The sequence below is a fragment of the Tyto alba genome, unplaced genomic scaffold (assembly GCF_018691265.1).
Source record: "Tyto alba isolate M040663 unplaced genomic scaffold, T.alba_DEE_v4.0 Super-Scaffold_5, whole genome shotgun sequence".
In the NCBI taxonomy this organism is placed as follows: Eukaryota; Metazoa; Chordata; class Aves; order Strigiformes; family Tytonidae; genus Tyto; species Tyto alba.
Genome location: NW_024881326.1, coordinates 20,209,229 through 20,234,636, shown reverse-complemented (window position 1 = coordinate 20,234,636; position 25,408 = coordinate 20,209,229). Strand labels below are relative to the sequence as shown.

The following is a 25,408-nucleotide window of genomic DNA, read 5'->3' as shown; positions in this document are numbered from 1 at the left end:
TAACTGGTGTGGGAAGCGCTGTGAGGCTTCATCCCTCCATTCCCCTGACAGCTGCCGGAGATCCTGGACGCAGGACTGGAATTCTTGACTGCGTAAACAATCGCTCTTAAGTATTTCATCATGAAGCAGAGGAAGATGAAATTAAAAATATGATGAGTCGGAGCCCAGGCATTGCTCAGCCGAAGGCTTGGTGACCTGCCAGACTCCTGGGGGATGCTTTTAATTTGGATAAATGGAAGTTGCATAAATGCTATAAATTGCACATTGCTCTTGCTGCTAGCACAGAGGTGTGGGCGCAGTTGGCAATGCCACACGATGCGCCGTCGCCGGCTGAGCACCCAGCCGGGCGCAGCCATCACCCGTGCCCAGCTCCCACCCCGGGTGTCCGCAGGAACCACCCGGCTGGTGGGCAGGCTCCTTCACTTGGACACTGTTCCCTTTGCCCTCTGCCCTGCTAGGTTCTTTTTTTGGAGACGCTGTTTTCCCAAAACAGCTTGAAAATATGTAACCATCATACCAGAGCTGAGCGGTCACACGTAGGTCTCCCATCCCCGCCGGTCAGGCCAGCCCCTATTTGCTCAGGGTGTTTGCGGTTTCCCGAAGCAGCTGTTCAGTGTTGGAAGGAAAAACGCTGAGCAGCTGTTCAGCGTTGGAAGGAAAAGCGCTGAGCAGCTGCAGAAACCAGGATTGCTTCTGTGCAGGAGCTGCCATCGGGGAAGACGCGGCCTCCAAGGTCTCAGGCGTTTTTACTCCCAGCTCTGCTGCTGATAAGCCCGATAGCCCTGGTAATGCTTCCAGCCCGGTAAAATGGGGGAAAGTGGGGTTGGGGGGGGGGGGGGGGGTTCATGCTTTTGACTTGTGTGGGGCCAAGCAAGCAATGGGCACAGCATCCCGGCTGTTAGCACGGACACCTCCTTGTGAGCTGGCCTGGCTGCCAAGGGATGAACACCGAGTTACCTAAGCCTTCCCAGTCTGCCTAAACCAGGGGAAATTGGCCGACCACAAACACTCCTTGCCTCGCCCCATCCCCGCCAGCCAGCCGGCGTGTGCCCGGGCTGCACCGAGTGATCAGGCAGGCAGCGTGCGCTCGCGCCGCGCCTCCCTACGTCCCACCACCTTGAAGGCGCTGGGAAAAGCACCGTGTTGTTCAGCCGTTGGCCAAGGCAGGAGCGTCCAGGATGCAGGAGCTGCATCTCCTCTGTAACGGCCTACCCAAATCTCGAGGCCAGCCCTGCGCACCCGCACCAGCCGCCTGCCCGACCCAAGGGGGTGGCTCTGCTGCAGCTGGGCTTATGAGATACCAAAATGTGCCCTGCCTTGGCAACACCCTTCCTCCCACCCGCCACCCCGCACGGGCTGGGGGGTGCCCTTCCCCGGGGCTGGAGCTCAGGGTCGGCCCCCGGAGCTGGGGTGGGTAGCGGGTGCCCTGGCAGGGCGGGCACCCCCGTTGCCATCCCCCTCCTGCCCCACGGTGGGACTCCGGCGTCCCTGGGGACACGGCTGACACCTCTCCCCTCGGGGGGAACCCCCCGTGTTGCTGCACCTTGGGGTGCTTGGAGCTGCCAGGGCACCGCTGGGCCTGGACATAGCGGAGGGGTCCTAGGGAGGACCCCAGAGGTTCGGGGGGACACAGGGTGTAGTACGGGGGCTGGCAGGGCTACGGCTGGGGGAGTGGGGGGTCCCAGGGTGGGTGCTGCAGGGGGCTCCTAGGTTGGCAGGGGGGTCCTGGGGTGTTGGTCCTGGCCATGTCAAGGGTGTCTTGGGGCGGAGGGTCCCCGCAGAGACAGGGAGTCCTGGGTGGAAGAGCGCAGGCAAAGATGGGGGTGTTGGGGGCTCTCCCGCCAGTGGGGACCTAGCGCAGCAGCGTGGGGGTCCCGGGGCGGCGGGATGGCGGGGATGCCTGGCAGGGGGGACCCCGGAACGGAGAAGGGGGTCGGGGTGTCCAGCCCCCTGTACCCGTCGGGGCGGCCTCTGAGCGCTGTCGGTGCAGCCCCCCCTCTCCCCCGCCCCCCCCCCCCCGAGGGGTCGGCTCGGCTGGGCTCGGCGGGCCCGGGGCTGCCCGTCGGGGCACCGTGAGGCGGGGGGGGGCCCCGCTCCGCCCCGCCCCGCCCCGCTCCGCCCCGCAGCGCGGCTCTTCTCTCCGCTGCAGCCCGGGATGGCGGCGCGGCGGGGCTGAGCGGGCCGGGCCGGGCCGGGCCGGGCCGGGCCGGGGCCGGGATGGACGGCCCGAGGGGGGGCTGCCCGCCCGCCGCCCCGTCGCGGGCGAAGCTGCCGCTCGGCATCGTCTTCTCGACGGCGCTTTTCTGCGGGGAGGGGGCGGCGGCCGCCGTGCTCTGCCTCTCCTACGGCCACTCCGACGACCGCTTCTGGCTGGCGCTCACCGTCTTCTTCGTGCTCTGCCCCTCCGTCCTGGTGCAGCTCACCCTCATCTTCGTGCACCGCGACCTCAGCCGCGACCGCCCCCTCGTCCTGCTCATGCACTTGCTCCAGCTCGGGCCCATCATCAGGTGAGCGCGGCCGGGGACGCGGGGACCCCCCGGCGGGGGACACGGGCACCCCCGGTAGGGACATGGGGGCTCCCAGCAGGGATGTGGGAACCCCCGGCAGGGGTGAGGGGACCCCCAGCAGGGGACTTGGGGACCCTTGGCAGGGGTGCGGGGACCGGGTGAGATCAGGACCGGGGGGGCCGGGCGGGACGGGGCGCTCCAGGCACAGGCTGGCAGCACGAATCTGTCCGTGCAGCAAACCCCGGAGCTGCTCCTGCCGGCTCTCCAGCCCCCCCGCCCTGCTCCTCCCCGGGGACACGGCTGCTCCCAGCCCGTGGGGGTCTTCTGCTCAGTCACCCCTCCCCAGCAGAGCTGCGGTGCAGGACCCCCGCTCCGGGCAGGACTCTGCTCTCCCAGCCTGTTGCATCTCAGTTGCTGAAAACGTTCTTTGCACGGACACGTTCTGCAGCCGGTGGCTCTGTTGGCCTTTGGGTTTTGTCATCGTCTGGCTTAGGCTGGGAGAACAGATGCAAATCCCAGCTGGGGGGCTTGAGGGTGAATAGGAACAGGGGTCCTGCTCCCCAAAAAGGGTCCCCAGGCCTGGGACGGGCGGGGGTTATGGGACACGGAGGAGAGGGGCTGGGTGCAGGAGCGGGGCTGGCGTGGGAGCTGGGGGTCCACCAGCCGGTGCTGGGGAGAGGAAGGCGAGGGGGTGGATGTTGCACAAGGCGGAGCGGTGCTGCTCTCTCACGCCTTGGGAATGCTGCAGTGCCTCCCCGGGCTGCCGTCACCCTGGCCACGCTGCTCGGTGAGAATGCACAGGGGGTGCAAAGCCACCGCGGCCTGCACCGTGCTTCCTCCGCCACCGGAAACAAACAGGGCGCCACGGGCATCCTCCTCATCACGTTTCGTCTTCAGAGCTGGCCCAGGAGCATCACCTCGGTGCCCCCCCGCCGTCGGAAGGGCTGCCGGGTCCCACGGTGGTGTCGCAGCTCTCACGGCACCGACCGCAGCTGGCTGAGTGCTTGGTGCTTGGCTGCTTGCAAGAGCCAGCCAGAGCCGCTCAAGGGGGTGTGGGGGGGGGGTTGCTTCAGTCGGCTCCTCGGGCTGGAGATGGAGCCCAGCCTGCTGAGGTCTGGCAGGGCACTGGGAGCCAGCTGGGGCTGCCCTTGAAGCCGGGCCTTTTGGATGAAACCGTTTTCCCGTTAAGAATGCGCAATGAGCCATGAGTGCTGGCCTGATCTGACAAGAGACTTTATCCAAAAACCTCATTCCATTTGGGTCTGAAACAGAGCAACTTCTGCTGTCCTAATGAGTGCTCATAAATAATTACGTCCTGTTGGTCCCAGAGCCAGCTCATCCCCAAGCAGGAGCCGAGCCTGTTGGATGGGTCCTCCTCTGCTGATGGCCTCCGGCCCGTGCGCACCCACCTCATGGCTGTTTGCAGAGGGGCTGGGGGTCCCGCTGCCCACTGGCCTTGCAGGGGGGTGGGGGGCAGCATGGGTGAAACCTGCCTCCCCTCGGAGCTCGTGAGGGTGCCCCGCAGGGATGGGGCTGCGGAAGCGCTGGCTTATCAGCCCGTGTCACACCCGGCTTCACCCTGCGCTCCCCTTCCTGCCGTCCCCACCAAGAAGGAAGCGTAGAAGCCTTCTGCTCAAGAGGAGAGATCAAAGACAATATCAGAAAGTTTCTCTTGCCTCCGCTTAGAGGAAGAGCTTTTGTGCCAGTGGGGAAAACAGAGCCCAAGTGTGATTAACCCCTTCCTGTAGCTCTCGCTCCCAGCAGAGCTACAGTTTTGATACCCTGGATGCTGCACCCCTTGCAGGAGCTGTCGCACCCCTCGCCAGGGCGGTTGTTGTCCCCTTGCCCCACACGCTTCACCCTGAGTGCCGGAGCAGCGGGGTGACGGCTGCCCGCGTCCCCGCAGGTGTATGGAGGCCTTGGTGGTGTACTGCTGGTCGGGGAAGGAGGAGGAGCCCTACGTCACCATCACCCGCAAGCGGCGGCTGCGGGAAGGCTACGAGGTGGAGATGGAGCAGGAGGTGGGCCACTCGGTGCGCCGGCTGGCCACCCACCGCAACGCCTTCAAGCGCATGGCGGTCATCCAGGCCTTCCTGGGCTCCACCCCGCAGCTCACCCTCCAGCTCTACATCAGCGTCCTGGAGAAGTACGTCCCCGCCGCCCGAGGTAAGGGTGCCTGGTGCGTGGGGTCCCCCGGGGTCGTGCAGGCAGGACCCCCCCTCTCCCCACCCCCCCCGCTACCACGGCACGGCGGCGGCTCCTCTGCCGGTGTGGCACCCGAGCAAAGCTCTTGGGGGGGAGCTGCTGGGGGGCCACGGCTGCCACCGGACTCCCCTAAACGTGGACACAACCCGCAGAGGTTGGGCACTGACCCCGTCTCCTGGTTTGCTTTCCCCACGCCCAGCCCTCTGCTTGCCAGCTTGCAGTGAGGCTGGGGAGAGTGGGAAGAGCTGGCCGTGACCGAGGCGCCAGGCTCTGCTCCCAGCCCCGGTGCTTGCAGACGGCTGCCCTGTGGAGCCATGCCATCCACCCGGTGCCCTGTCCCATAAAGATGCCATGCCCCTGCCCCAGGCTGCTCCACTCTGCATTAGGTACTGTTTTTTTCCAGTTAGCTACGGGCTCCGGCTTCCCCACGGTGCCCCTGTCGGCTCTTATTTCTGTGCTTTTCCCAACAGCTGGGGCTCCCAGCCCACTGCTCCCACTCCCAGGCTCCCTCAGCTGCTCCCGGGGTGTTTATGTGCTTGGGGGCTGGATGTGCCAGAGCGAGCTTTTCAAACCTGCTTGGGCACGCTGACGAGCCGGGTGTGCAGGAGTGCTCTTGCACCTTAGCGCCCGGTGAAGGAGCTGCCCTCGCTGGCCCACTCTCCTGGCCGTGCTGCGAGCCCAGACCTTGCCCTCTGTGCCTATGGCCCACGGAAAGGGGGACACGGGAGCTGCAAGGGCAGTTTGGGGAGTGGGAGCGGCAGGGGGAGGATGAGCCCCGGCACTCCTCCAGCAGCAGATGCGGGAAGCGAATCCCGGCTGACACGTTTCGGGTGGTCCCCTCGCAGCTCGGGTGTCTCAGCTCAGCCCCGCAGCTCGCAGCCGCACGCTCCCCTTTTCCTGCGTCGCGGCTTTCCTAGATGCGCTGAACGTGAGCAGCTGCCAGTGCTGGCTTTGCAGCCCCCCGGAAAGGCTGGCTCTTGAGGTGCTTCTGAGGTGGGCTATGGTGGTGTGGCTCTTGGCCTGGGTGAGGGCAGAGGAATGCTCGCAGCACAGACCCTGCCCTCACTCCCCCTTGAGCGGCGTTCCTTGCAGAGGGCGGCGGGGTTGGTGCCTGGTTCAAGCATAGAAATGGCCCCGGCTTTGCAAAGACCTTTATTCATGTGGAGAGAAAATTTGGGAGCAGAGCCTCTTGCTGCCTGCAGGTCCCCCCACAGCCACCCCATCGCGGGGTCTGTCGCCGCCAGCCACGAGCTGTCCCAGCAGTGCGCACGCCGAGCCTCCTGCTGCAACCCCCAGTGCTCAGCACCGTGCATTTTGCACCCAGGGTTGGCACCCCGTGCCTTGTGCCCAGGGTTGGCACCCCATGCCTCGCACCCGGGGCAGCAGAGAGGCCGGGCACTCAGCCCGCTCCTCAGCGATGCCTGACTCCCCTGATCTCTCCCTCTGCAGCCGTCCTCATGGGCATCTGCCTGGTGTCGGTCACCTACGGGGCACTCGTCTGCAATATCCTCGCCATCCAGGTCAAGTACGATGACTACAAGGTCCAGCTGCGGCCGCTGGCCTTCCTCTGTATCGTGCTGTGGCGCAGCCTGGAGATCTCCACCCGCGTGGCCGTCCTCGTGCTCTTCAGCACCGTCTTCAAGCACTGGATCATCCCCATCGCCCTGGCCAACCTGCTGGTGGTCTTCTTCTTGCCCTGGGTGCAGTTCTGGCGGAGCGGCACCCGCCTGCCCGACAACATCGAGAAGAACTTCAGCCGGGTGGGCACGGTGGTGGTGCTCTGCGCCTTCACCCTCCTCTACGCCAGCATCAACATGTTCTGCTGGTCGGCCGTGCAGCTCAAACTGGCCGACCGGGACCTCATCGACAAGTCGCAGAACTGGGGCCGCCTGGCCATCTACTACGTGGCCCGGCTGGCGGAGAACACGGCCCTCGTCGTCCTCTGGTACTTCTTTAAGACAGATGTCTACGAGAACATCTGCACCCCACTGCTGGTGGTGCAGCTGCTCCTTGGCTACTGCATGGGCATCTACTTCATGCTCCTCTTCTTCCAGTACCTGCACCCCTGCCGCCAGCTTTTCCGGCACAACGTCGCTGACTACCTGCACTGCGTCTGCTGCCGCCGGCACCCGCCGGGGACCCCTCTGCACCTCCAGGTGCCTTATGAGCCCGGCGTGAGGCACAGCATCGTCTGAGGCACGGCCAGCACCCGGCTCCTCCAGCCGGCTACAGACACGGGGCCGGGCAGCGCTGGGCTGCGCCGGCAGCCGGAGGGGTCCCCGGGTGTCCCCGCGGTGGCAGGGGGACAGGAGTGTGTCTGCCTGCCTGCGACCACGCACGTGGACACGAAGGACTTAAGGGGTGCCCGAACCTACAGGCTGGCTGCCGTGCGGTGCCCCGACCGCCCGCTCCGGAACATATGGTGACCCCAGGGCCACGGGTGCCAGTGGGACTGGTTTAAGCAGTAAAGAAACTTTGCTGTGGCTGCGTGTCCGGGTGCTGGCGCGTGGCCGGTGACTCACGTGGAGGGTGGGGACCGTCCCGCCGAGGCTGGCATGGGCATGCACACCCACTGCCCACGTAGCCCTCGCGATCGCGGGCACCGAGCCGGGGCTGCGCCGGCGGGAAGTGGGGATTGGGGCGGGGGGGGGGGGCGGTGCAGCCCCACGACGGAGCCGATAAGGTGCAGGAGCATGGTGGGACTCATCCTGTGCCTCGGCCAGCCGTGGCTGCGGGCCAGGAGCAAGCTGGCTCGCCAGCAAGGAGCAATGCTGCCCAACCTGTTCCTCCAGGCTCCAGGTTGCTGTTCCCAGCCGGAGCGCAGGGCACGGCGGAAGGCAGGCAGAAGAGGAAGGGCAGCTGGCACAACAGCAGGGATGCTGATGGGACCCAGGCGTGCTGGCCCCAAACCAGGAGTGTGACCCCCCACCCCCGTTCCCAGCACCCATTTGTGGGGTCAGCTCAGTTCGGAGGGTGCTGGGTGCCCGGCTGAGGGTGTTGAGCACCCCTGGGGTGCCTACAGAGGTGCAGCACTGCTGGCATTCAGTCTTAATTCACCTGCCCTGGAGTGGATCCCCGTAAAACAGAGGCAGTGAAGGCTGGCAGGGGAGGCTGGGGAACCAGGCGCAGGATGGACCTTCCGTGACTTCCTCCCACCAGGAAATTCCTACCTTAAAAAAGCCCATTTTTGTCCCCAAATATTGCAAAAAAAAAAAAAAAACAACAAAAAAACAGTAGGAGCAGCCCGGTGCCCTGCAGCGCCCAGCTGTGGGGTCATGGGGGAGCCGTGCCTGGCGGGCACTGGGGACCAGTTTGGGGGCTGGCCGACGGGGTCAGCCCTGCCTTCCTGGAAGGCGGCCTTTGAAACCGTCCAGCATTTCCTCAAAGGCTTCTTGGGGGAAAGTCCCGTTCCTGTGGCCGGGGCTGCCGCACCGCCCGCCGCCTCCATAAAGCCTCGGGCAGGCGTGGGCAGGCGGGCGCAGGGACGCTGCACCATGGGCAACTGGCTGGTCAACCACTGGTTCTCGGCCGCCGTCCTTGTGAGTGTGTGGGGCTGGGGGGGGGGCTCATCAGCCGGGAGGGGCTGGGGCGATACGGGGGGGGTTTGGGGTCACACCCTTGGGGGGCTTGGCAGGGGTGTGGGGGGGAAATGGGGACTGATGGGCTGTGCTGGGGCTGGGCTGCAGGGAGAGACGAGCATCCCGTCTGCTCAGCCAACCTGCAAAGCCCAGGTGCCCAGCGGAGGGACGAGGGGGTTCGGAAAACTGAAGTCTTAAGGAAAACACAGCTCAAAGGAAAGGGCGGGGTATTCCGCTACAAAACTTTAAAATGCTGCTGCTTTGCCTGGCTGCTTTGGCCAGGAGCTTCCCGTGTGCCTCGTCTCCCCACGTGAGAGCAGGAGGCTCCCGTGGGAGCCCACGCCGGGGTGAGGAGCCCGCACCAGAGGGACGATCTGCCGGTGCTGGGATAACGGGGCTTGCTGGGCTGGCACCACGCCGGCTGCTCGGTGCCACATGAGGAGCCGCAAATAGATGGGAAAGTGGGGATTTGCAGAAAGTCGGGTTCTTTTCATTTTTAAAATGACTTTAAAAACCCCACAACAAAACAACGAAAAAACCCAACAGGAAACAAGTACAAGGCAGAGTAGTTTGGGGAGCTCTGCAAAAAATCAGTGGCTGTGAGAGGGGCCGGTGTAGGGTGCAGCAGGGTCAGGCAGGGGACAGCAGCGCAGGGGGGCTGGGTGAGCCAGCTCCCTGCAAAATTTCCTCCTGGAGTCCTCCCTGCCCAGCCCCGGACCCTCCAGATCTGCCCTCCCGCCGTGCCTGCACCTGCCTTTCCTCCTTCCTCGTGCATGGGTGATGATGCACAGGGCCATGGGTGACAAGATAGTTACTTTGCAAGGCTCCCACACCTCTCCCCACCTTTGGCCCCATGTCCCAGCCCTGTGCGTGGTGCCACAGCTCACAGGGAAGCAGGAGGGGATTGCTCTCCTGATGCCCTCCGGCTGCGCCCGCACCCGAGTGCTGCGGGGAGAGGGGGGTCCCGGGCTGGGGTCCCTCATGAGGCTGCGGGTTTTCCCCACAGGCGGCCTGGCTGGGCATCAACATCTTCCTCTTCACGTACTACTTTCTGTTCTTTGACCGGGACGAGCGGTATTTTTACACCAGGGCCATCCTCGGGGTAAGATGCTCCCTTGAAACGCCCTGCCTGCCTGGCCATGTGTGTCCCTCGGAGCCCTCCTGCAGTGGGGTGAGGGTTGCAGCACCCCCATGCCCCTTACTTGTCCTGCCCTCTCCCAGCTCACCATCGCTACATCCCAGTCCCCAGCTCAACCTTGTTCCGTGCTGGTCCACCTTGGTCCCCGTCTTGTCCCAGCCCAGCGTCACCCCCCCCTCCTAGTCCTGCTCCTCTCCTGGCTCAGCATCACCCCTCCCAGTCCCCAGCCCAGGCCAGCATCGCTCCTTCCCAGCTCATCATCGCTTGGCCCCATCCTGTCCCAGTCCTGGCACAGCACCGTGCTGGTCAGAGCCGTGGGGGGGCAGACGTACCCCATCTGTGACACATGATAGAGGTGCTCACCCCTCCTTCCTCTCCCCAGTCTGCCCTGTCGTGGGCACGAGCCTCAGCCAAGTGCCTCAACTTCAACAGCATGCTGATCCTGCTGCCCGTCTGCCGCAACCTCCTCTCCTTCCTCCGCGGGACTTGCTCGGTGAGTGCCCCGTGGTGGCACGGCCAGTGTGGCTGTCCCTGTCCCCGTCCCTGTCCCCGTCCCCATCCAGACCCCGCTGCCTCTCCCCGCAGTGCTGCAGACGGACGCTGCGGAAGCAGCTGGACCACAACCTCACCTTCCACAAGCTGGTGGCCTACGCGCTGGCCCTGCTCACAGGTACTGCCCCGCGCTGGGCCGGGGCACGGTGGGGACCAGGGGGGGACGGCCAGGCGGGTGACCGCCTGTCCCCCGCCCAGCCGTGCACACCATCGCCCACCTCTTCAACCTGGAGCGCTACAACCGCAGCCAGCAAGCCGCCGACGGCAGCCTCCCCGCCGTCCTCTCCAAGATGCACCTGCAGGGCAGCGACAAGTGGCTGAACCCCATCCACTCCAACCGGACGGTGAGAGCCGGCCCCAGAACCCCCGGCCACCGCCTGTCCCTCCCCTGCCTCCCTACAACCCACCCTGCCGCCCCTGCAGACTGTCGAGTACGTGGCCTTCACCACCATCCCGGGGCTGACGGGGGTCATCATCACGCTGGCGCTCATCCTCATGGTCACCTCCTCCACCGAGTTCATCCGCAGGAACTACTTCGAGGTCTTCTGGTACACGCACCACCTCTTCCTCATCTACTTCGCCGGCCTCGTCATCCACGGCATCGCGTAAGGCTCCTCACCGCTCCCCGGAGGCAGGACGGCGAGGGGCAGCGGCCGCGGGGCCCCGGGGGAGCAGCTCAGCCCCGAAGAGCGGCCGCTGGGGCTGTGGGCTCCCCATTCCCAGGGCTGGCTAGCCCAGCCGGCCTCACACAGCACGGCTCAGCCCCAGCAGGGAGGGGGCAGGATCCGGCCCCTGCGCTCACCCCTTGCCTCCCCGCAGCAGGCTGGTGCGTGGGCAGACGGAGGAGAGCATGGAGGAGGTGCACCCCCACCGCTGCGCCCCGTATCTCCCGCAGAAGGACGAGGACTGCAGCCACGACTGCTGCAAAGAGCCTGAGTTCGGGAGCATCCCCGCCGAGGTAGGACAGCGACGGGAGAAGCCCTTCCCTCGCCCTTGGGATGCTCCAGCCCTGGCCCTCCCCAACCCTTGGCTCTCCTCCATCCCCGCAGTCCTGGAAGTGGGTTCTGGCCCCTGTCCTCCTCTACATCTTCGAGAGGATCCTCCGGGTCTGGCGTGCGCGGCAGAAGGTGGTTGTCACCAAGGTGGGTGGTGCAGGAGCCTGTGCCTACTGCCAGCTCCATCCCTCGCAGCCCCCGGTGCCGCAGCACCTTGCCGGGGTGGCCGTGGGGTGGGAGGTGGGCAGGGGGCCGCTGGCAAAGCCCCTCGCCCAGGAGCAGGAGCCAGGCTGGGTGCGGAGCCCTGTCCCTGCCCCGCAGGTGGTCATGCACCCTGCCCGTGTGCTGGAGCTGCAGATGCAGAAGAAGGGCTTCCGCATGGAGGTGGGGCAGTACATCTTCGTCAACTGCCCCGCCATCTCCCTGCTGGAGTGGCACCCTTTCACCCTCACCTCGGCGCCTGAGGAGGACTTCTTCTCCATCCATATCCGGGCGGCCGGTGACTGGACGGAGCGTCTCATCGACACCTTCCAGCAACGGAAGCCAGAGACGCCCAGGTAGGCTGGGGAGCGCCTGAACAGACCATCCCGGGGTTTTGGGGAGGCCATACCTCTCACGCAGGCTCTCCCTTGGCCAGGATCGAGGTGGATGGCCCCTTCGGCACAGCCAGCGAAGATGTGTTCCAGTACGACGTGGCCATGCTGGTGGGAGCGGGCATTGGCGTCACCCCCTTCGCCTCCATCCTGAAGTCCATCTGGTACAAGTTCCAGCAGGCTGACCAGACCCTCAAGACCAAGAAGGTACGGGGAGCCCCACGGGACCAGCCGTGGGTTTCTCCAGTCCTCGACGTTGCATCTTTCCACCCCTCCTGCTCTGCTCCTCCTTGAGCAACCCCTCTCCCTCTGCATCCCAGATCTATTTCTACTGGCTCTGCCGCGACACGGGAGCCTTCGCCTGGTTCAATGACCTGCTTGCCTCGCTGGAGCAGAAGATGGCCGAGTCGGGCAAGGCGGACTTTCTCACCTACCGGCTCTTCCTCACCGGCTGGGACACCAGCATCGTGAGTCCAGCATGGGCAGGCAGGACTGCGAGGGGGGACACGGGGTGGCCAAGGCAGGCAGGGCGAGCACGTCAACAGCTTGCCGGCAGAAAGCCTGGGCGAGGTGGCTGGTGGGCATCAGCAATGGCTGCTCCTCCACGGTGAGGGACTGGAGGTGGGCACACGGGTGGTGGCCGGGGTCCTCACCGTCCCCGCTCTGCCCAGGCCAACAACGTGGCACTCCGTTTCGACACCGCGACGGACACGGTGACGGGCCTCAGGCACAAAACCAGCTTTGGGCGGCCCATGTGGAACAGCGAGTTTGCGGCGGTGGCTGCAGCCCACCCCAGGTGAGAGCCGGGCCGGGGGGTTCGGGGTGCCGGTGGTACCCCCTCCTCCCCAACACCCAGCGCCGGGCTGGGCAGCGCTGGCTTTCTGAGGGGTGCGCTCATGCCCCAGAGGTTGCAGAGACCCCCAAAAGCCCTTAAATCACTTTTCCCCGTGCTGATGGCTCTGTGCTGCGTGCAGGTCAGTGGTTGGCGTGTTCCTCTGCGGGCCAGGGGCCTTGGCAAAGAGCCTGCAGAAGTTTTGCCACCAGCATTCCAGCCTGGACCCCAGGAAGGTCAAATTCTATTTCAACAAGGAGAACTTCTAAGCAGAAGCCAGGCTGGGACCCCAGTGCACAGGGGACCCTGCTGGTCTTGCCTCACCCCCCGTGGCAGAGGTCGTGGAGGCCAGGGATAAGCATCTGCTGAGGAGTTGCATGCACTGAAGCCCAGCAAGGTCCTCCCCTTCTCCATGAGAAACTCCAGGTTCAAAGACTGCTGCCTTCTCAACCCGATCTACAAGGGATCCTTGTGGGGGGAGCGGGCCTGCAGCTCCACACGGCCCCCCCGCCGAGAAACCAGAGGCACGTGCTGCTAGGATGCTGCTGCAGCAGCGGGAAGCAGCGGGCAAGCCCAGTGGGCTGGGCAGACCTGGAGGATGGGGCCAGGCCGTGGGCACGCCGAGCAGGCACCGGGGCCAGACGCACCCCTCTGCGATCAAGCAGTCCTTTGCGTAAAAGGGTAAATTAAACGTGCTTTCCTTTGCAATAAAAGCCACCGTGGTGACTCGGTCTGTGCAGGTAGGAAGGGAGTCCACTCTGTCTTCTCGTAGGGCTGCAATAAAAAAGGTGGTTCCCAGCAGCCCCCCTGGGTGTGGGGTAAGGCACTCCCCCGCTGCGGGGGCTCGCTGCCACCGCCCGGAGCCAGCCCGCACCACCCACCAGGCACACGCCGCCTTCCAATGCAGCTCATGCAAAGGCAACAAATTCAGCTCAAGCATATGCAGAGAAGGGAAAAACCACCCTCCCGGAGCGGGTCGGCGTGGTAAGTGATACAGCAATCAGATACGGAGCCCTTCGTGCCCGGTTGGCAGAGACAGAAAACCGAGCTCCCTGTCCTGCCCTTCCCTTCCACCCCTGTGCTGCAAACAGCACGGCACGTAAGAAATCCCATGCGTACATCTTGCCCTGGTGCTGGGGAGAAGGGAGGAAGGCGAGTGGTTTGGACTAGCCTGGAGTCAGGCCAGACTGCTCTCTGAACCCAACAGTCCCACTCCAGCCTCCCACTCCACCAAACAAGGCAGCCGGAGACACGACATTACACAAACCCTCCTCCCGCTTTATTTCAAACACCATAAAATATACACACAGAAAAAAAGGATGAGTGGGAGGGCAAAACGTTGTGTGTGAGGGGGGGGCGGGAAAAACTCTCCCAAAACGCAGCATCGGCTCAGAGAGCAACGGGAAGCAGCTGCCGTGGAGCATCGCCTCTGTCCAGGTAGACAGCATCTCCACCACGTGCCTGCGAGGAGGAAAGGGAGGAGAGTGAGCCCTGGCATGGGGAGGAAAAGCAGAGTAGAGCCCCATGCGGAGCAGCTCTCTGATTTACTGAAGGGCCGAGGCCGGGTTAAGGATGTCACCTGTCAGGGTGCCCCCGTGGACTTCTGGATTTGCTCCTTTAGAATAAGGATGCTCTGCCGCTGCTCTGGGGGCAGCATGGCAATCTGGTCCGCTGTCAGCTGCAGAACCTGCATGATCAAGGCTGCCTGTGGGGAGAGGGGGGGAAATCAGAGACGTGCCCTGCCAGAGCAGCCACGGGTTACCCGAGCCACGAAGGGCCCGTCCCCACCACAGTAAGGCACGTTTTAAGTGCTGCTCCTGCTGTCTCACCCATTCCCTTTTGGCCTCTCACCTTCTCGTGATCCTGGGGGGTGACCTGGCTCTGTCCAGGGCTAAAACCTCCGGGCTGACCAGCTCCTTGGACCCCTGCCCCAGGAATGCCTCCTCCCTGCATGCCTGCCCCTGCCATGTTAGGAACCTGTGGGCACGAGAAAGGGGGTAAGGACCAAGGGGTCTCTGGACTCCGCCATACAAATACAGGAACATAAAGCAGATGATCAGTTGGACGCCCTCACAGCCAGCCTGAAGAGAGACAGGCTACCGTGCATCTTACTCTCCCTCCAACTCCTGCGCTCTTTCCTGCGCATCAGGAAGAAGAGGAGGGAGGCCCGAGCCTTGCCCTGTCCCCAGCAGATGGGCAGTGCCTGGGGAGATGCGATGGATGTTCTGACCCCCTCAGAGAGCCACTGACCCGGGCCTTGTGCCTCCCGGGGGTGCTGCTCGGTGGGACGCCCTCCCCTCTCTAGCTGCTGCAGGACGCAGTCACCCCCCCTCCCCAACCCAGCCCCAATCTACGAGACACCGTCGGTGCCCGACCAGCCGAGCAGAGGCGTTGTGTGTACCTGGCGGGGCCCCTGGGGGCCACTAGCTCCCATGTTAAGTGGCCCAGGGCCCTGTATCCCGCCAGGCATGGGGCCACGCGGGTTGGGACCAGGCCCTCGAGGCTCCAGGCCCCGGGGCTCCATGACCCTGGCCTCCATGGCCCTGGCTTCCAGCACTCGCGGCTCCAGGACCCGTGGCTCCAGGCCTCGCGCCTCCAGGGCTCGCGCCTCTATCACCCGGGGCTCCAGGCCTCGCGGCTCCAGGCCTCGCGGCTCCAGCCCTCGGGGATCTCTTCCGACTGCAGAGGAAAGAGAAGGCAGGCTGTTGAAGGGAGCGGCCACCGCAGGGAGCGTGGGAGTGAGCCCGCTGCCTCCTTCGTCTGGGAGGCAAATTGCCCGGGAGGTGCAGAGCTGGGGGCAGAGGGGACGTGCCTGGAGGAAGTCCCTCGCCCTGCGGGATTGGCCCTCCTCGCCCTGGAGTTAGTCGTTTCACTGCCCAAACCCCCTTCCTACATCTCGCGCCGGGGCAGCGGGCTCCACTCTGGCTTCCTTGTCTGCACGCTTTTAGCCACCCGTTATTTCATGCCCCCTCTCTCACCTCGAGCATCCATCAAGGGCCCCCGCGGCTCTCCCATCAGCGGTCGGGGTTCTCCCATGGGTCCCCCCCTCATCTCATGGGGGGGGCCACGGCTGTCATGACCAGGCATATGGTGCATAGGGGCTCCCTGGTGGGGCGGCCCAAGGTAACCTCTGACGCAGAGAGACGAAGAGAGCAAAGCAGGAGGAGGAGAAAAAGCGAGAGAGTGTGAATCAGACACTGGCTTGGCACGGTCTGGGCAGAGCGCTGGGATCGCCCCCGAAGCCGGCCGCAGGGGGAGGAGGGCGAGGCTGGCATGGGGACGGGTGCTGACGGCCCCGTGCCGCAGGGCTGCTGCCATCACCCCGGGGATGCCCCGTCCCCGGGTAAACGGGCCGGCCCCCGCCGTCGGCAGCACACAGCGGTGACTCCCGGAAGGCTGGTGCCATCCCTGTCCTCAGCGAGAGATCACCCTTGGGCAGGGGGCAGTGCCGAGGGCTCGTCTCCTTCCCTCTCCCCTCACCTGGGCTCCACTTCTCCAGTGACTGAGAGCAGGGTCCCTCCGCGAGGGTCATTCGGGGCATCTCCCAAAAGGCCTCGGGGCGGCGGGCCACTAGCAGGTAGAGGTCCACGCTGCATAGGGGCCCTCGGGTCTGGCATGGGCACTGCCAGGGAGACACACAAGAGCTCGTGAGGATCTGCATGACCAGTGCCGTGCTGAGTCTGTCCCCCAGCGCCCTCGGGGCTGGGGTGCGGGGCAGCCTGACCGCTCCCCGGCCGTGCTCGCCGCCGGGGGGGGGGCAGCCCCTTGCATGAGGCCGGAGCGCGCCGAAGCCCCTTCCCTGGCTGCTCATTTTCTCCCTCTCTTTCCCTCCCTGGCTCTACCTCTGGCTCCTTGTGGCACCAGGCCGGCCAAACCAAGCGTGGGTGCCCCCAGGGCAATCCCTACAAGCGTGGGCATCAACACCCTGCTGACGCAGGGCCAGGAGCAAAGCAAGACCTGGAAGGCTCCTGGCAGTGAGGTGTCAGAGGGGGCTGGCTCCTAGGCAAAGGCCCTCTCCAAGCAGGCGCTCCTTTTCCACCGGTGGCTCTCTCTGTGCATGGCACTAGCCTGTTCTCTCCTCCAGCCCCAGAGGAAATCCTGCCTCCTCCTCTTAACTCTGCCAGGCTACACGGAGCGATACGCCAGTCCCCGGCCCTGAGCACAGCGGGGTGGAAGCTGCTCTCTGCACACTCCACAACGAGCTCCAGGGGAGGAGGGAGCTGGCAGGTGCCGGGATACCTTGGACGCGTTCGATAGACGCAGGCCTGGCAGGTCCCACGGGCGAGAGCTGCAGGTTCCCTGGGCAAGCAGCAGGAAAAGAGGAAGAAGAGCAGACACGTAAATAGTGTATGCACACATGCACTCAGCCTCGGGGACAGTGCTGCCTGCAGGATCGCCTCCACTCCCTGAAGTCCCCCAAAAAACCTACGGAGAAGATGCTGCATGCTGCAGGTTTGGCTTTATCAACCTCTTCCATTAACGCTGCCTCTCTCAGCACAGGCGTGACAGCCAGCTTGGCACGGCCCTTCCCTCACTCACCGCGTGGACGTGCAGGGCAGGAGGACGTCCTGCCAAAGGAATCGGCATTCTGCGGGGCCACGCTGCGCCCCACGACGCGCGGCCAGCCAGCTTCTGCCCCTGCCCGCAGCTTCCCGCGGCACTCCCCGTGCCAGCTTTCCGTCTGCTTTCCGAAACCTTCCGGGTGGCAAGAACTACTGGGTTGCTCTCGGGAAGGCAGTGCCCACCCCGAAGAAAATGAGAGTCGGCTGCCGCTAAGTAGCTAAGACCAGAGGATCTCAGAACAGGTTTGCCACGTTCCTGAAACAAGGCCTACGAGACAAGTCCAGGCAATAGGGGTGTCAACTGCCTGCGTGCGTTACTACTGGGAGAACAGGAATGCCTTGGTTGTGCTAACCCCGGCACATGGCTTGACGGGGCAGCCATGCAACGTGTGAACCGTAAGGAATCCGGCTCCGGGGCTGGGCCGTACAGACCGTGCCTGCAGAGGGAAAGCCATGCCATCACTCACCGGGAAATTCCCTGCCAAGCCTCGCACTCACTGTCGCAAGCAAAAGCGAAGGCCCAGCTCCCTCTGCCGGGCACGGCACAGGGAGCACTGGGAGACGCGAGCAGACGCAGCGGCAGGACAAGCTGCTTCCCAGCACCCGGGCAGCAAAGGAGCAGGACAGAGACCAGAGAAGAGCAAGCTCTGCCTGCCCGCGCAAGCACAGGGACAGACACGGGCTCACAGAGAGATGGAAAACACACGCACGGCCCGCTCGGCAGGGCTCTGCGGGGACTGGCAGCTCTCCTGGCTTCCAGGGCACGCCTGCACAACGCGGCGCAAGAACAAGCTGGGAGCGAAGCGGTGCGTGGGCTGGGGCCCTGGAAGCGGGAGAGCTGCTACCACAGCCTTGCGCCTAAGCGAACAAACCCGGGCGCAGCCCAGGGCTGCGGGAGCTGCCCTGGGTCCAGGGACAGCAAGGCTGCAGGCAGCTGGTAGGGGGTCTCGGCGCGGCACGGCTCAGCACCCGCGGCCGGCGCGAGGCTCACGGGACACGCAGCACTAACTCCTGTCTGTTTTACCTTGTCCGCGCTCCAAGGGGACAGGCCCTCCGCCCGGCATCCCAACCTGCGGCTGCATCCCACCTGAGAGGGAACGGGCAGAGATCAGATCCCTCCTCAGCCATCCCTGCACCACGAACCGATTTCTTCTACCCCAAAACACCTCCCCCCCGCTCTCCCAGCTCCTGAGAGAGCATCTGGAGGTTTGTTTTTGTGGTGTGGGCCCCCCCCAGAGAAAATTCAACTTTCTGGACCGCTGCTGGCAGCGGCCACAACCACAACATACAGCGTGGGACTACATGTGCTCGCACGGGGCCAAGCCCTCTGGTTAAGGAGAAGGTAGAGGGGGGGCTGTCTGCCAGAACCCGGGACACCGTTTAGCCGAAAGCCACGCACTCACCTCCTGGAGCCATGGGGCCGGGGCCTGGGCCCTGCACAGGGGCTGCCATCTGTCCCGGGGCCGGCACTCCTCCCTGCATGGGCGGCTGCATCAGAGGAGGAGCACCATTTACGTGCATCCCACCCTACCCAGGAGAGAAACCGGACCTGAGGGAAGCCCCGTCACCCAGGCACGCATGCCCCAGCTGGGGGGGCTGGAGCTGGCAATGCCCATCTCTCCCCGCACAGCACGTGCATCACGTAAGCTCTTACTATGGGCTGTGGCTGGGACGAAGGGGTATTCTGCGGGTTCAGTTGGGCATTTGGCCCCGGCCCAGGCCCTGGTCCGGGTCCCGGCCCCGGCACTGGCTGCTGGTTGCCTGGGATCAGAGGAGGAACGCTGGTCTGGCGGTGCAGGATTTTCTACGGGCAGAAGAAAGGGAAAGGCGTTTCCTTCCACCCCGACTCCGCAACAGGCTGCCACCGATATCACACCGACCCCAGACGAGGCAGCAAGGGACAAACCAAAGCGATCTCCGGGTCGACGATCCTCATGACCACCTGGGCCTGCAGCAGGGCGTAAGCCAGCTGGGGGTTCTGGAGCAGCATGTTCCTGGCTTCCTGGGGGCTGTTCTGGACACACAACTGAGAAGACACACGCAGATCAGAGCGCTGGCAAGGCGTGATGGGGGCTGCGAGGGCACGGGCAGCGGTGGTAGAAGCTGTGCTCACGCAGAGTGTCGCCCACTCTGCTTCACTCACCTTCATCTGCTTCATCAGCTCAAACATCTGCTCGGGCGGCAGGCTGGCTACTGCCCGGCTGATGGACTCGGGGGCATCTTCGGGATTGACAGGGTCCCCGTAAGGTGACTCTATGATGGGTGCACCTGTGCCCAGGCCTGCAACAGAGTTTGTGACCTCGTACGGCAACATGAACGGGCCGTTTTTAACGGGCTACTCGGGAAGGAAGCACCACGCCATTATGGGGAAGGGGAGGCAGCGAGAACAGGGAGATCCTCTGGGAGAAAAAACACAGAGCTGAGCCCACGCATCCCTCTGCAAAGCTATGTGCTATGTCGCTTAGAGCGGGTTGGCTCCCTGAGATCTCCACCTCACCGGCCTCGACGAAGAGGCACCCTTTGTAACGCTGAAAAGGCCGGGCCCAGGACAACGCCAGCGCGCTCCCCACTACAAAATTCCAACTCACTCTTTAGCTCCTCCTTGTTCTTCTCACTGGCCGCGTTGTCGACCCGCAGGGCCCTCCCGCTGAACTCTCGCCCGTTCAGGTTCCGCATGGCACTGAGGGCCGTCTCCTGGTCTTGGTACTCACAGAAGCCATAGCCCTTCGGCTTCCCTGTCTCGCGGTCATACACCAGCCTGCGCCGCGAGGAGAGAACCAACCGCCGCTGAGCGCAGCGCCCGCAGCTCCCCATCGCTCGGGAGGGGGCTGTTTGTTGGGGTACACCACGCAGGAGTGTCGGGGAGCAGAGAAGGCATGCAACAGCCGGAGCCAAAGGGCGTCCTGGATCTTGGACGTTCCCAAAGCTCCGGTGTCCAGGAAGGGCCATCAGCGCAAGAGCTGCGCTTCCCACGACCCCGCGAAGGCAACTCCCAGGGAGGGGGCACGGGGCTGGACCGGCTGCTTCTGGCGCTCCCACACTCATCACTGGGAGATGTCCGAAGAGTTACTGGCCCCAGCTCCGCGCCGCGGCACGGCGGCGTGCCCACGGGTGCTCTGCATCTCCAGGGGACCTCGGCGCAGCCCCTCGGCTCCTGCAGCCCAAGCAGAGCTGCCACAGCCCCCCCCAACCCCCACTGCTCCTGCCCGGGAGGCTGGCTCTGCACAGCATCCCGCCGACCCCGCCACGCCACCCGTGGGGCTCGGGGGGAGACCCGCCCACGCCGCCCGGGAGAGCGGGGAAGGGGAAGCCGGGGGGCGTTTCTCACCTAAAGCTGACCACAGGCCCGACCTCGGAGAAAATGTCCTTCAGCTGCTCCTCCGTGGCTTCGTACGGGATGTTCCCCACTGTGGAAGAGGGACGGCGGCCGCTCCGTCAGCCGAGGGCTGCGCGGATCCCGACCCCCCCCCCCCACCCCCCCCCGCGGCGCTCACCGAACACGGAGCGCAAGGAGCGGTCCACGGCGGGGTCCCGCACCGACAGCCCCGCCATCCCGCCGCCCGGGCCCGGCCGCCGCTTCCGTTCCCTCGCCCCGCACCGTCCCCGCCCCCCCTCCCCGCTTCCGCTTCCGCTTCCGCTTCCGCCCGCAGCAAACATGGCGGCGGCGCGGCCGGGGAAAGCGCTCCGGGGGGAAATGGGGGGCGGCTCCTGCGCCCGGTGAGAGCGGGGAGCGGAGCGGAGCGGAGCGGAGCGGGGGTCTGGGTGTCTGGGGAGCCCTCCTGGGGACAGCTGGCCGCGGGGTGCCGGCCCCCGGCGCATGGCCGCGGCCTCAGGGGTGCAGTCCCCCAGGTATCCCACCCCCCACACCCGGGCACCCCGCTCCTAGGGTACCCCATCCCCGGGCACCCCATCCCCGGGCACCCCATCCTCCTAAACCTCCGGGGTACCCCATCCCCGGGCACCCCATCCCCGGGCACCCCATCCTCCTAAACCTCCGGGGTACCCCATCCCCTAGGGCACCCCATCCCCGGGCACCCCATCCTCCTAAACCTCCAGGGTACCCCATCCTCCTAAACCTCTGGGGTACCCCATCCCCTAGGGCACCCCATCCTCCTAAACCTCCGGGGTACCCCATCCCCGGGCACCCCATCCTCCTAAACCTCTGGGGTACCCCATCCCCTAGGGCACCCCATCCTCCTAAACCTCCGGGGTACCCCATCTCCAGGCACCCCATCCTCCTAAACCTCTAGAGTATCCCATCCCCTAGGGCACCCTATCCCCGGGCACCCCATCCTCCTAAACCTTCGGGGTACCCCATCCCCTGTGACACCCCATCCCCAGCATACCCCACCACTCAGGCACCCCCACACCCCGGGCACCCCATCCCCAGGGGTATCCCACCCCCCTTCTGTGGAGCACCCCATCTCCTGGGACACCTCCCCCAGGCACCCCATCCCCAGTCACCCCAGGGCAGGTGCAGCTGGGGCTCCAGTGCCCCCAGCATAGCCGTGCCAGTGCCCCCCACCAGCCCCCCTCCCCCGCTGTCCCTTGTGAGCCTGATACCCTGTGCCTGTCTGGCAGGCAGCCGTGTCCCTGCCGGCTGGTGACGTCCCTCCATCCTGGGGCTTGGCAGGATGGAGGCCAGGGATGTCCCCGTCCCCATCCCTGCGCTGGCCACGGAGCTGCCCTTTGCCCAGCGCCTCAGGTGAGCCTGCAAAGGGGAAGGGGGTGCAGGCAGAGTTGGCAGGGAGGAGAGCTCGCAGGGCCAGCCCTGCACCCCCGGGGGGGGGGTCTCTTCCCTGCAGTGGGGAGGGTCTGACCGTGCCTTGGCTTTGCAGGCAGCATTTGGAAGAGGAGCAGCTCCTGGACGGGCGCTACCGGCTGCAGGAGGTGCCGGGGGGCCGCGTGGCCCTGCCCGTGCTGGAGGAGAAGCTCTGCCAGCTGCGGCTGCCCCGGGAGATGCCCTACGAGCTGGTCCGGATCCAGGTTGGGAGAAACCCCACTTCCCTGAGTCCCACTGTGGGGCGAGGAGGGTTCTCAGCCCCATGTGCCACATCCCTCCTGCAGGACCCCGTCCCCTCCAGGGCAGCCCGCCGGCAGACACCCGCCCAGAAGCTGCGGGACGAGCTGCGGCGGCTGCTGGGTGAGAGCTGGTCGGAGGAGCTGGAGCGTGACGTGCCCCGCGCCTGGCAGCGCCATGGGGACATGGTCCTGCTGAGCCAGGACAGCTTCAGGGCCGCGCCGTGGGAGAAGCTGGGTAAGGGGGGAACAGGGTCTGCCTGCCCAGATCCTGCCCGTAGAGCTGCCCCGGCCTTTCCCAAAACTCCTGGGCTGGGTGCGCTGCAGGTCCGGCACTCTGGGAGACGGTCGCCTCAGCTCTGGGTGCCCGGCGGCTGGCCAGGCGAGGACGGGTGTTGCCAGATTGGATGCGGTCCCCCAGTGTCACCCTGCTGCTGGGCCAGGACGGCTGGGTGGAGCACGTGGACAACGGGATCAGGTAGGCAGGAGCCACGGCGCAGGATGCGGCCGGTGCGGGGAAGGGGCCGCCCCTCACCAGCCTGGCTGTGTCTCCCAGGTACACGTTCGACGTGACCAAGTGCATGTTCTCACCGGGCAACATCACGGAGAAGCTGCGGGTGGCCTCACTGCCCTGCTCCGGGGAGGTCCTAGTGGATCTCTACGCAGGTAACGGGCAAGGTGGAGTGTTTGGCAGGGCGGGCTCGCGGAGGCAGGCAGGCAGGGAGCAGTGATGCAAGTACTGATGCCATCCAGGTGGATGTGAAGCACCATTTCCAGCCTGGACTGGAAAAATACCCAGGCTTAGAGATCCTGTCCTGTCTGCGAGCCCTCAGCTAACCTGGCACTGCTGTGTCCCTGTTGCCTTTGGACACTTAGGATGATCTCGCACTCAGGCTCTGCAGAGCACTGCTCTGTGCCTTGCGCTCGTCATGGGAATCATTTGGATCCAGGGGAAGGATTTGCCCTCAGTATCGTTTCTGAAAAGCTCCCATAGGTGTCCTGATGCACTTTCAGGACAAGCTGGCACTAACTGAAGTGTCCTGTGCTGTGAGATGACTGGGGAGATCACATCAAGCGTTTGCATGTCAAGAGAGTTGCTGTTTCATGCTTAGGGAGGTGAATGCTGACAATTTGTGTCACGCAGAAAGGATGTGGCACTCACAAAACTGCTCTGGACTAATTAAAATAGATGGTAGTCTGGGCAATTCTGCACAGAGTGGAAGCGAGGCGGGGCAGGACAGGTCTCAAGCTAATGACCAAGGACTGAAGGTAAAATAAGCATCTCTGTAAACATTTTTCAAGACAAATTCTGCTTTCACAGAGGAGAGAGGGATGACTTTCCATTTTCCCAGCATTTGGGCTTGTTCCAACCTGGAGCAAAGCAGATTCAGAGAGCCGAGGTGGCAGTCTGCATCCTGTCCTGCCTCCGGGGAGGAACGTGGACCCCCGGCGGTGCCCGGACCCTGTTCTCAGCCACTGCCACCTCCTGCCCCCAGGCATCGGCTATTTCACACTGCCGTACCTGGTTCACGGGGAGGCCGCCTTCGCCCACGCCTGCGAGTGGAACGGCCACGCCGTGGAGGCCCTGCAGAGGAACCTGGTGCTGAACGGCGTGCAGGACCGCTGCCGTGTCCACCCCGGGGACAGCCGGCAGGTAAGCGGTGCTGCCCAGGCGCAGACCACCCCCCCATCCCCACCTTGCAGCCCCCTCCTCACTGCCCCTCCCCTTCCAGCTGGAGCTGCGGGACGTAGCGGACCGGGTGAACCTGGGGCTGATTCCCAGCTCGGAGGAAGGCTGGCCGGTGGCCTGCCGTGTCCTGAAGAAGAGCACGGGTGGGGTTCTCCACATCCACCACAACGTGGAGACTCCCCCCGCGCCGACCCCGCTCCCGCGGGCTGAGCGGGGCTCTCCAGAGGCAGCCGGCCCTGACGGAGAGGCACAGCACCCCACGGAGGGCAGTGGGAAGGAGACACCGGGGGGCAGGATCAGACCGGAGTGGCGGAGGTGGGCTGAAGCCACGGCGGCACGGATCCGGGGGCTGCTGGCAGAGCTGCACGGGCAGCCGTGGCGCACCAGCATCCTGCACATCGAGGCAGTGAAGTCCTACGCACCCCACGTGCATCACCTCGTGCTGGACCTTGAATGCCGGCCGGCGCTGCCCGCCTAGCTGGCCATGGGCCCCAGCCCTGCTCCAACTTGCCCGAAATTCTGGCATTGGAGCATCCGTGGCCAGGAGATGCTACCGCTGCCAGCCTCGGATGCACTTTATGTCCCCTCGTTCCCAGCACAGCCCAGCAGTGCCTCCCAGTGCCCAGGGCACTGAGGGATGCGCTCCCATGGGAGCGGGAGATCCCTCCGGGAGCTGCATCCTGACCGAGGATGGGGTGAGCTGGAGCTGAGAGCACCACGTGGCGGCACTTGGCGCCCCATTTTCACACAGGAGAGAGCCACGGGGCTGAATAAACCTTGGATTCCTGCCAGGCTTCGTTTCAGCGAGTCAGGGACAGGCTTTGTCCTTATGTTTACCAGCTTTTTTTACTGGAAACTGGTCTGTTCATCTTGGTTTCTTCTCAGCTTTTTGCAGAAATAATCGTGTTCCCCACCAGTCTGGTTGGCGTCCAGTTAAAATGCGAGCAGCGGTGCAAGCGTGGGGGATCTGGCCTGGGGCGTGGAGGGGCTCGGGGACCAGAGCCTCTGCCTGTGTCCTCTGTCTCTTGTTCTCCCCACAAGCCCAAGGCCCCCTTGCTTGAGCGTTGCGTGTGTACCCGTGCTGCGGAGACCCCCCAGCCCGGGGAGGGAGCTCCCCCTGGCCCGTGGGTGGTACCCCTAGGTCCCCGTGGGTTTTTCCCAGTGTAGGTGTCCCGCCGAGCCGGGAACCTCTGGCTCTCCCTGTCCAGTGGCGGGGAGCCACGGGGCGCAGCCACAAGCGTGGGCAGAGCCGCGTCCTGGCGTTCGCTTTGGGGCTGCTCCCAGCCGGCCTCCCACGCCGTCCTGCGTGGCGAGAAGCTGCTTCCCCGCGGGCGTGCGCCCCACGCCTCGTCCTGACGCGTGTGCTCACCGTTTCCGTGTTTCCCGGTGCTGCTGTGGGCAGCAGCCCAGCCGGGGCCGTATCTCTGCCCACGAAGGACAAGGGCAGAGGCTGGAGCCTTGCGGTGGGGCCGTCTTCTGCTGCGGGCAGAGCCGGGAGGGCACTGCGGCCGGGCTGCTTTCGTCTCAGCCCGTCACCCCCCCCCCCCCGCCGTGCTGGGCCCCCCAGGGACCCCGGGAGGGCACCCCCCCAGCAGTTCGGGCGGCTGGAGACTTTGTGCCGGTGGGTGTGTGCTCTTTGGGAGGAGCTGCCTTCCCAGCCAGGGCTGCGGGGGAACACGGCGGCGGAGCAGCCCGGGGAGCCGGGGCACAGCTCTCAGCCGTGCTGGGGGGGGGGGG

The 25,408-nt window shown here is 65.1% G+C and overlaps 4 protein-coding genes across 11 annotated transcripts; 3 read left to right on the top strand and 1 right to left on the bottom strand.

The window, feature by feature from the left end:
- The first annotated feature begins 315 nt into the window (after window positions 1-315).
- Window positions 316-7,195, top strand: XKRX (XK related X-linked). The gene is made up of 5 exons (XM_042807553.1): window positions 316-405; window positions 563-785; window positions 2,150-2,507; window positions 4,414-4,673; window positions 6,162-7,195. Exons 1-5 carry the CDS (start codon window positions 316-318, stop codon window positions 6,905-6,907), a joined length of 1,677 nt encoding a protein of 558 aa, XP_042663487.1. The 3' UTR covers window positions 6,908-7,195.
- A 177-nt stretch (window positions 7,196-7,372) lies between these two features.
- Window positions 7,373-13,113, top strand: NOX1 (NADPH oxidase 1). 3 transcript variants are annotated; one of them, XM_042807374.1, is made up of 13 exons: window positions 7,373-8,251; window positions 9,297-9,392; window positions 9,811-9,921; window positions 10,014-10,098; window positions 10,179-10,324; window positions 10,404-10,585; window positions 10,800-10,938; window positions 11,030-11,122; window positions 11,297-11,532; window positions 11,613-11,775; window positions 11,889-12,035; window positions 12,240-12,364; window positions 12,543-13,113. In XM_042807374.1, exons 1-13 carry the CDS (start codon window positions 7,988-7,990, stop codon window positions 12,667-12,669), a joined length of 1,914 nt encoding a protein of 637 aa, XP_042663308.1. In that variant the 5' UTR covers window positions 7,373-7,987; the 3' UTR covers window positions 12,670-13,113. The 3 variants fall into 3 exon arrangements, with proteins under 3 accessions (XP_042663308.1, XP_042663306.1, XP_042663309.1); XM_042807372.1 differs by having other exon boundaries at window positions 9,297-9,461; XM_042807375.1 differs by lacking the exon at window positions 9,297-9,392.
- Window positions 13,114-13,657: 544 nt separating this feature from the next.
- On the bottom strand, window positions 13,658-20,559 carry CSTF2 (cleavage stimulation factor subunit 2). 5 transcript variants are annotated; one of them, XM_042807378.1, is made up of 15 exons: window positions 20,457-20,559; window positions 20,291-20,369; window positions 19,551-19,720; window positions 19,106-19,242; window positions 18,869-18,988; window positions 18,617-18,766; window positions 18,366-18,489; window positions 17,987-18,049; window positions 16,640-16,699; window positions 15,881-16,022; window positions 15,379-15,530; window positions 14,802-15,079; window positions 14,252-14,377; window positions 13,980-14,105; window positions 13,658-13,861 (listed from the first exon to the last, which is right to left on the bottom strand). In XM_042807378.1, the coding sequence occupies exons 1-14, from the start codon at window positions 20,512-20,514 to the stop codon at window positions 13,983-13,985; spliced, it is 1,782 nt and encodes a 593-aa protein (XP_042663312.1). In that variant the 5' UTR covers window positions 20,515-20,559; the 3' UTR covers window positions 13,658-13,861; window positions 13,980-13,982. The 5 variants fall into 5 exon arrangements, with proteins under 5 accessions (XP_042663312.1, XP_042663313.1, XP_042663314.1 ...); XM_042807379.1 differs by having other exon boundaries at window positions 18,366-18,438; XM_042807380.1 differs by lacking the exon at window positions 16,640-16,699.
- Window positions 20,560-20,629: 70 nt separating this feature from the next.
- TRMT12 (tRNA methyltransferase 12 homolog) lies at window positions 20,630-24,587 on the top strand. 2 transcript variants are annotated; one of them, XM_042807525.1, is made up of 8 exons: window positions 20,630-20,811; window positions 21,544-21,667; window positions 21,801-21,948; window positions 22,030-22,219; window positions 22,309-22,459; window positions 22,538-22,647; window positions 23,303-23,635; window positions 23,715-23,980. In XM_042807525.1, the coding sequence occupies exons 2-8, from the start codon at window positions 21,597-21,599 to the stop codon at window positions 23,879-23,881; spliced, it is 1,170 nt and encodes a 389-aa protein (XP_042663459.1). In that variant the 5' UTR covers window positions 20,630-20,811; window positions 21,544-21,596; the 3' UTR covers window positions 23,882-23,980. The 2 variants fall into 2 exon arrangements, with proteins under 2 accessions (XP_042663459.1, XP_042663458.1); XM_042807524.1 differs by having other exon boundaries at window positions 20,635-20,811; window positions 23,478-23,635; window positions 23,715-24,587.
- Window positions 24,588-25,408: the final 821 nt, after the last annotated feature.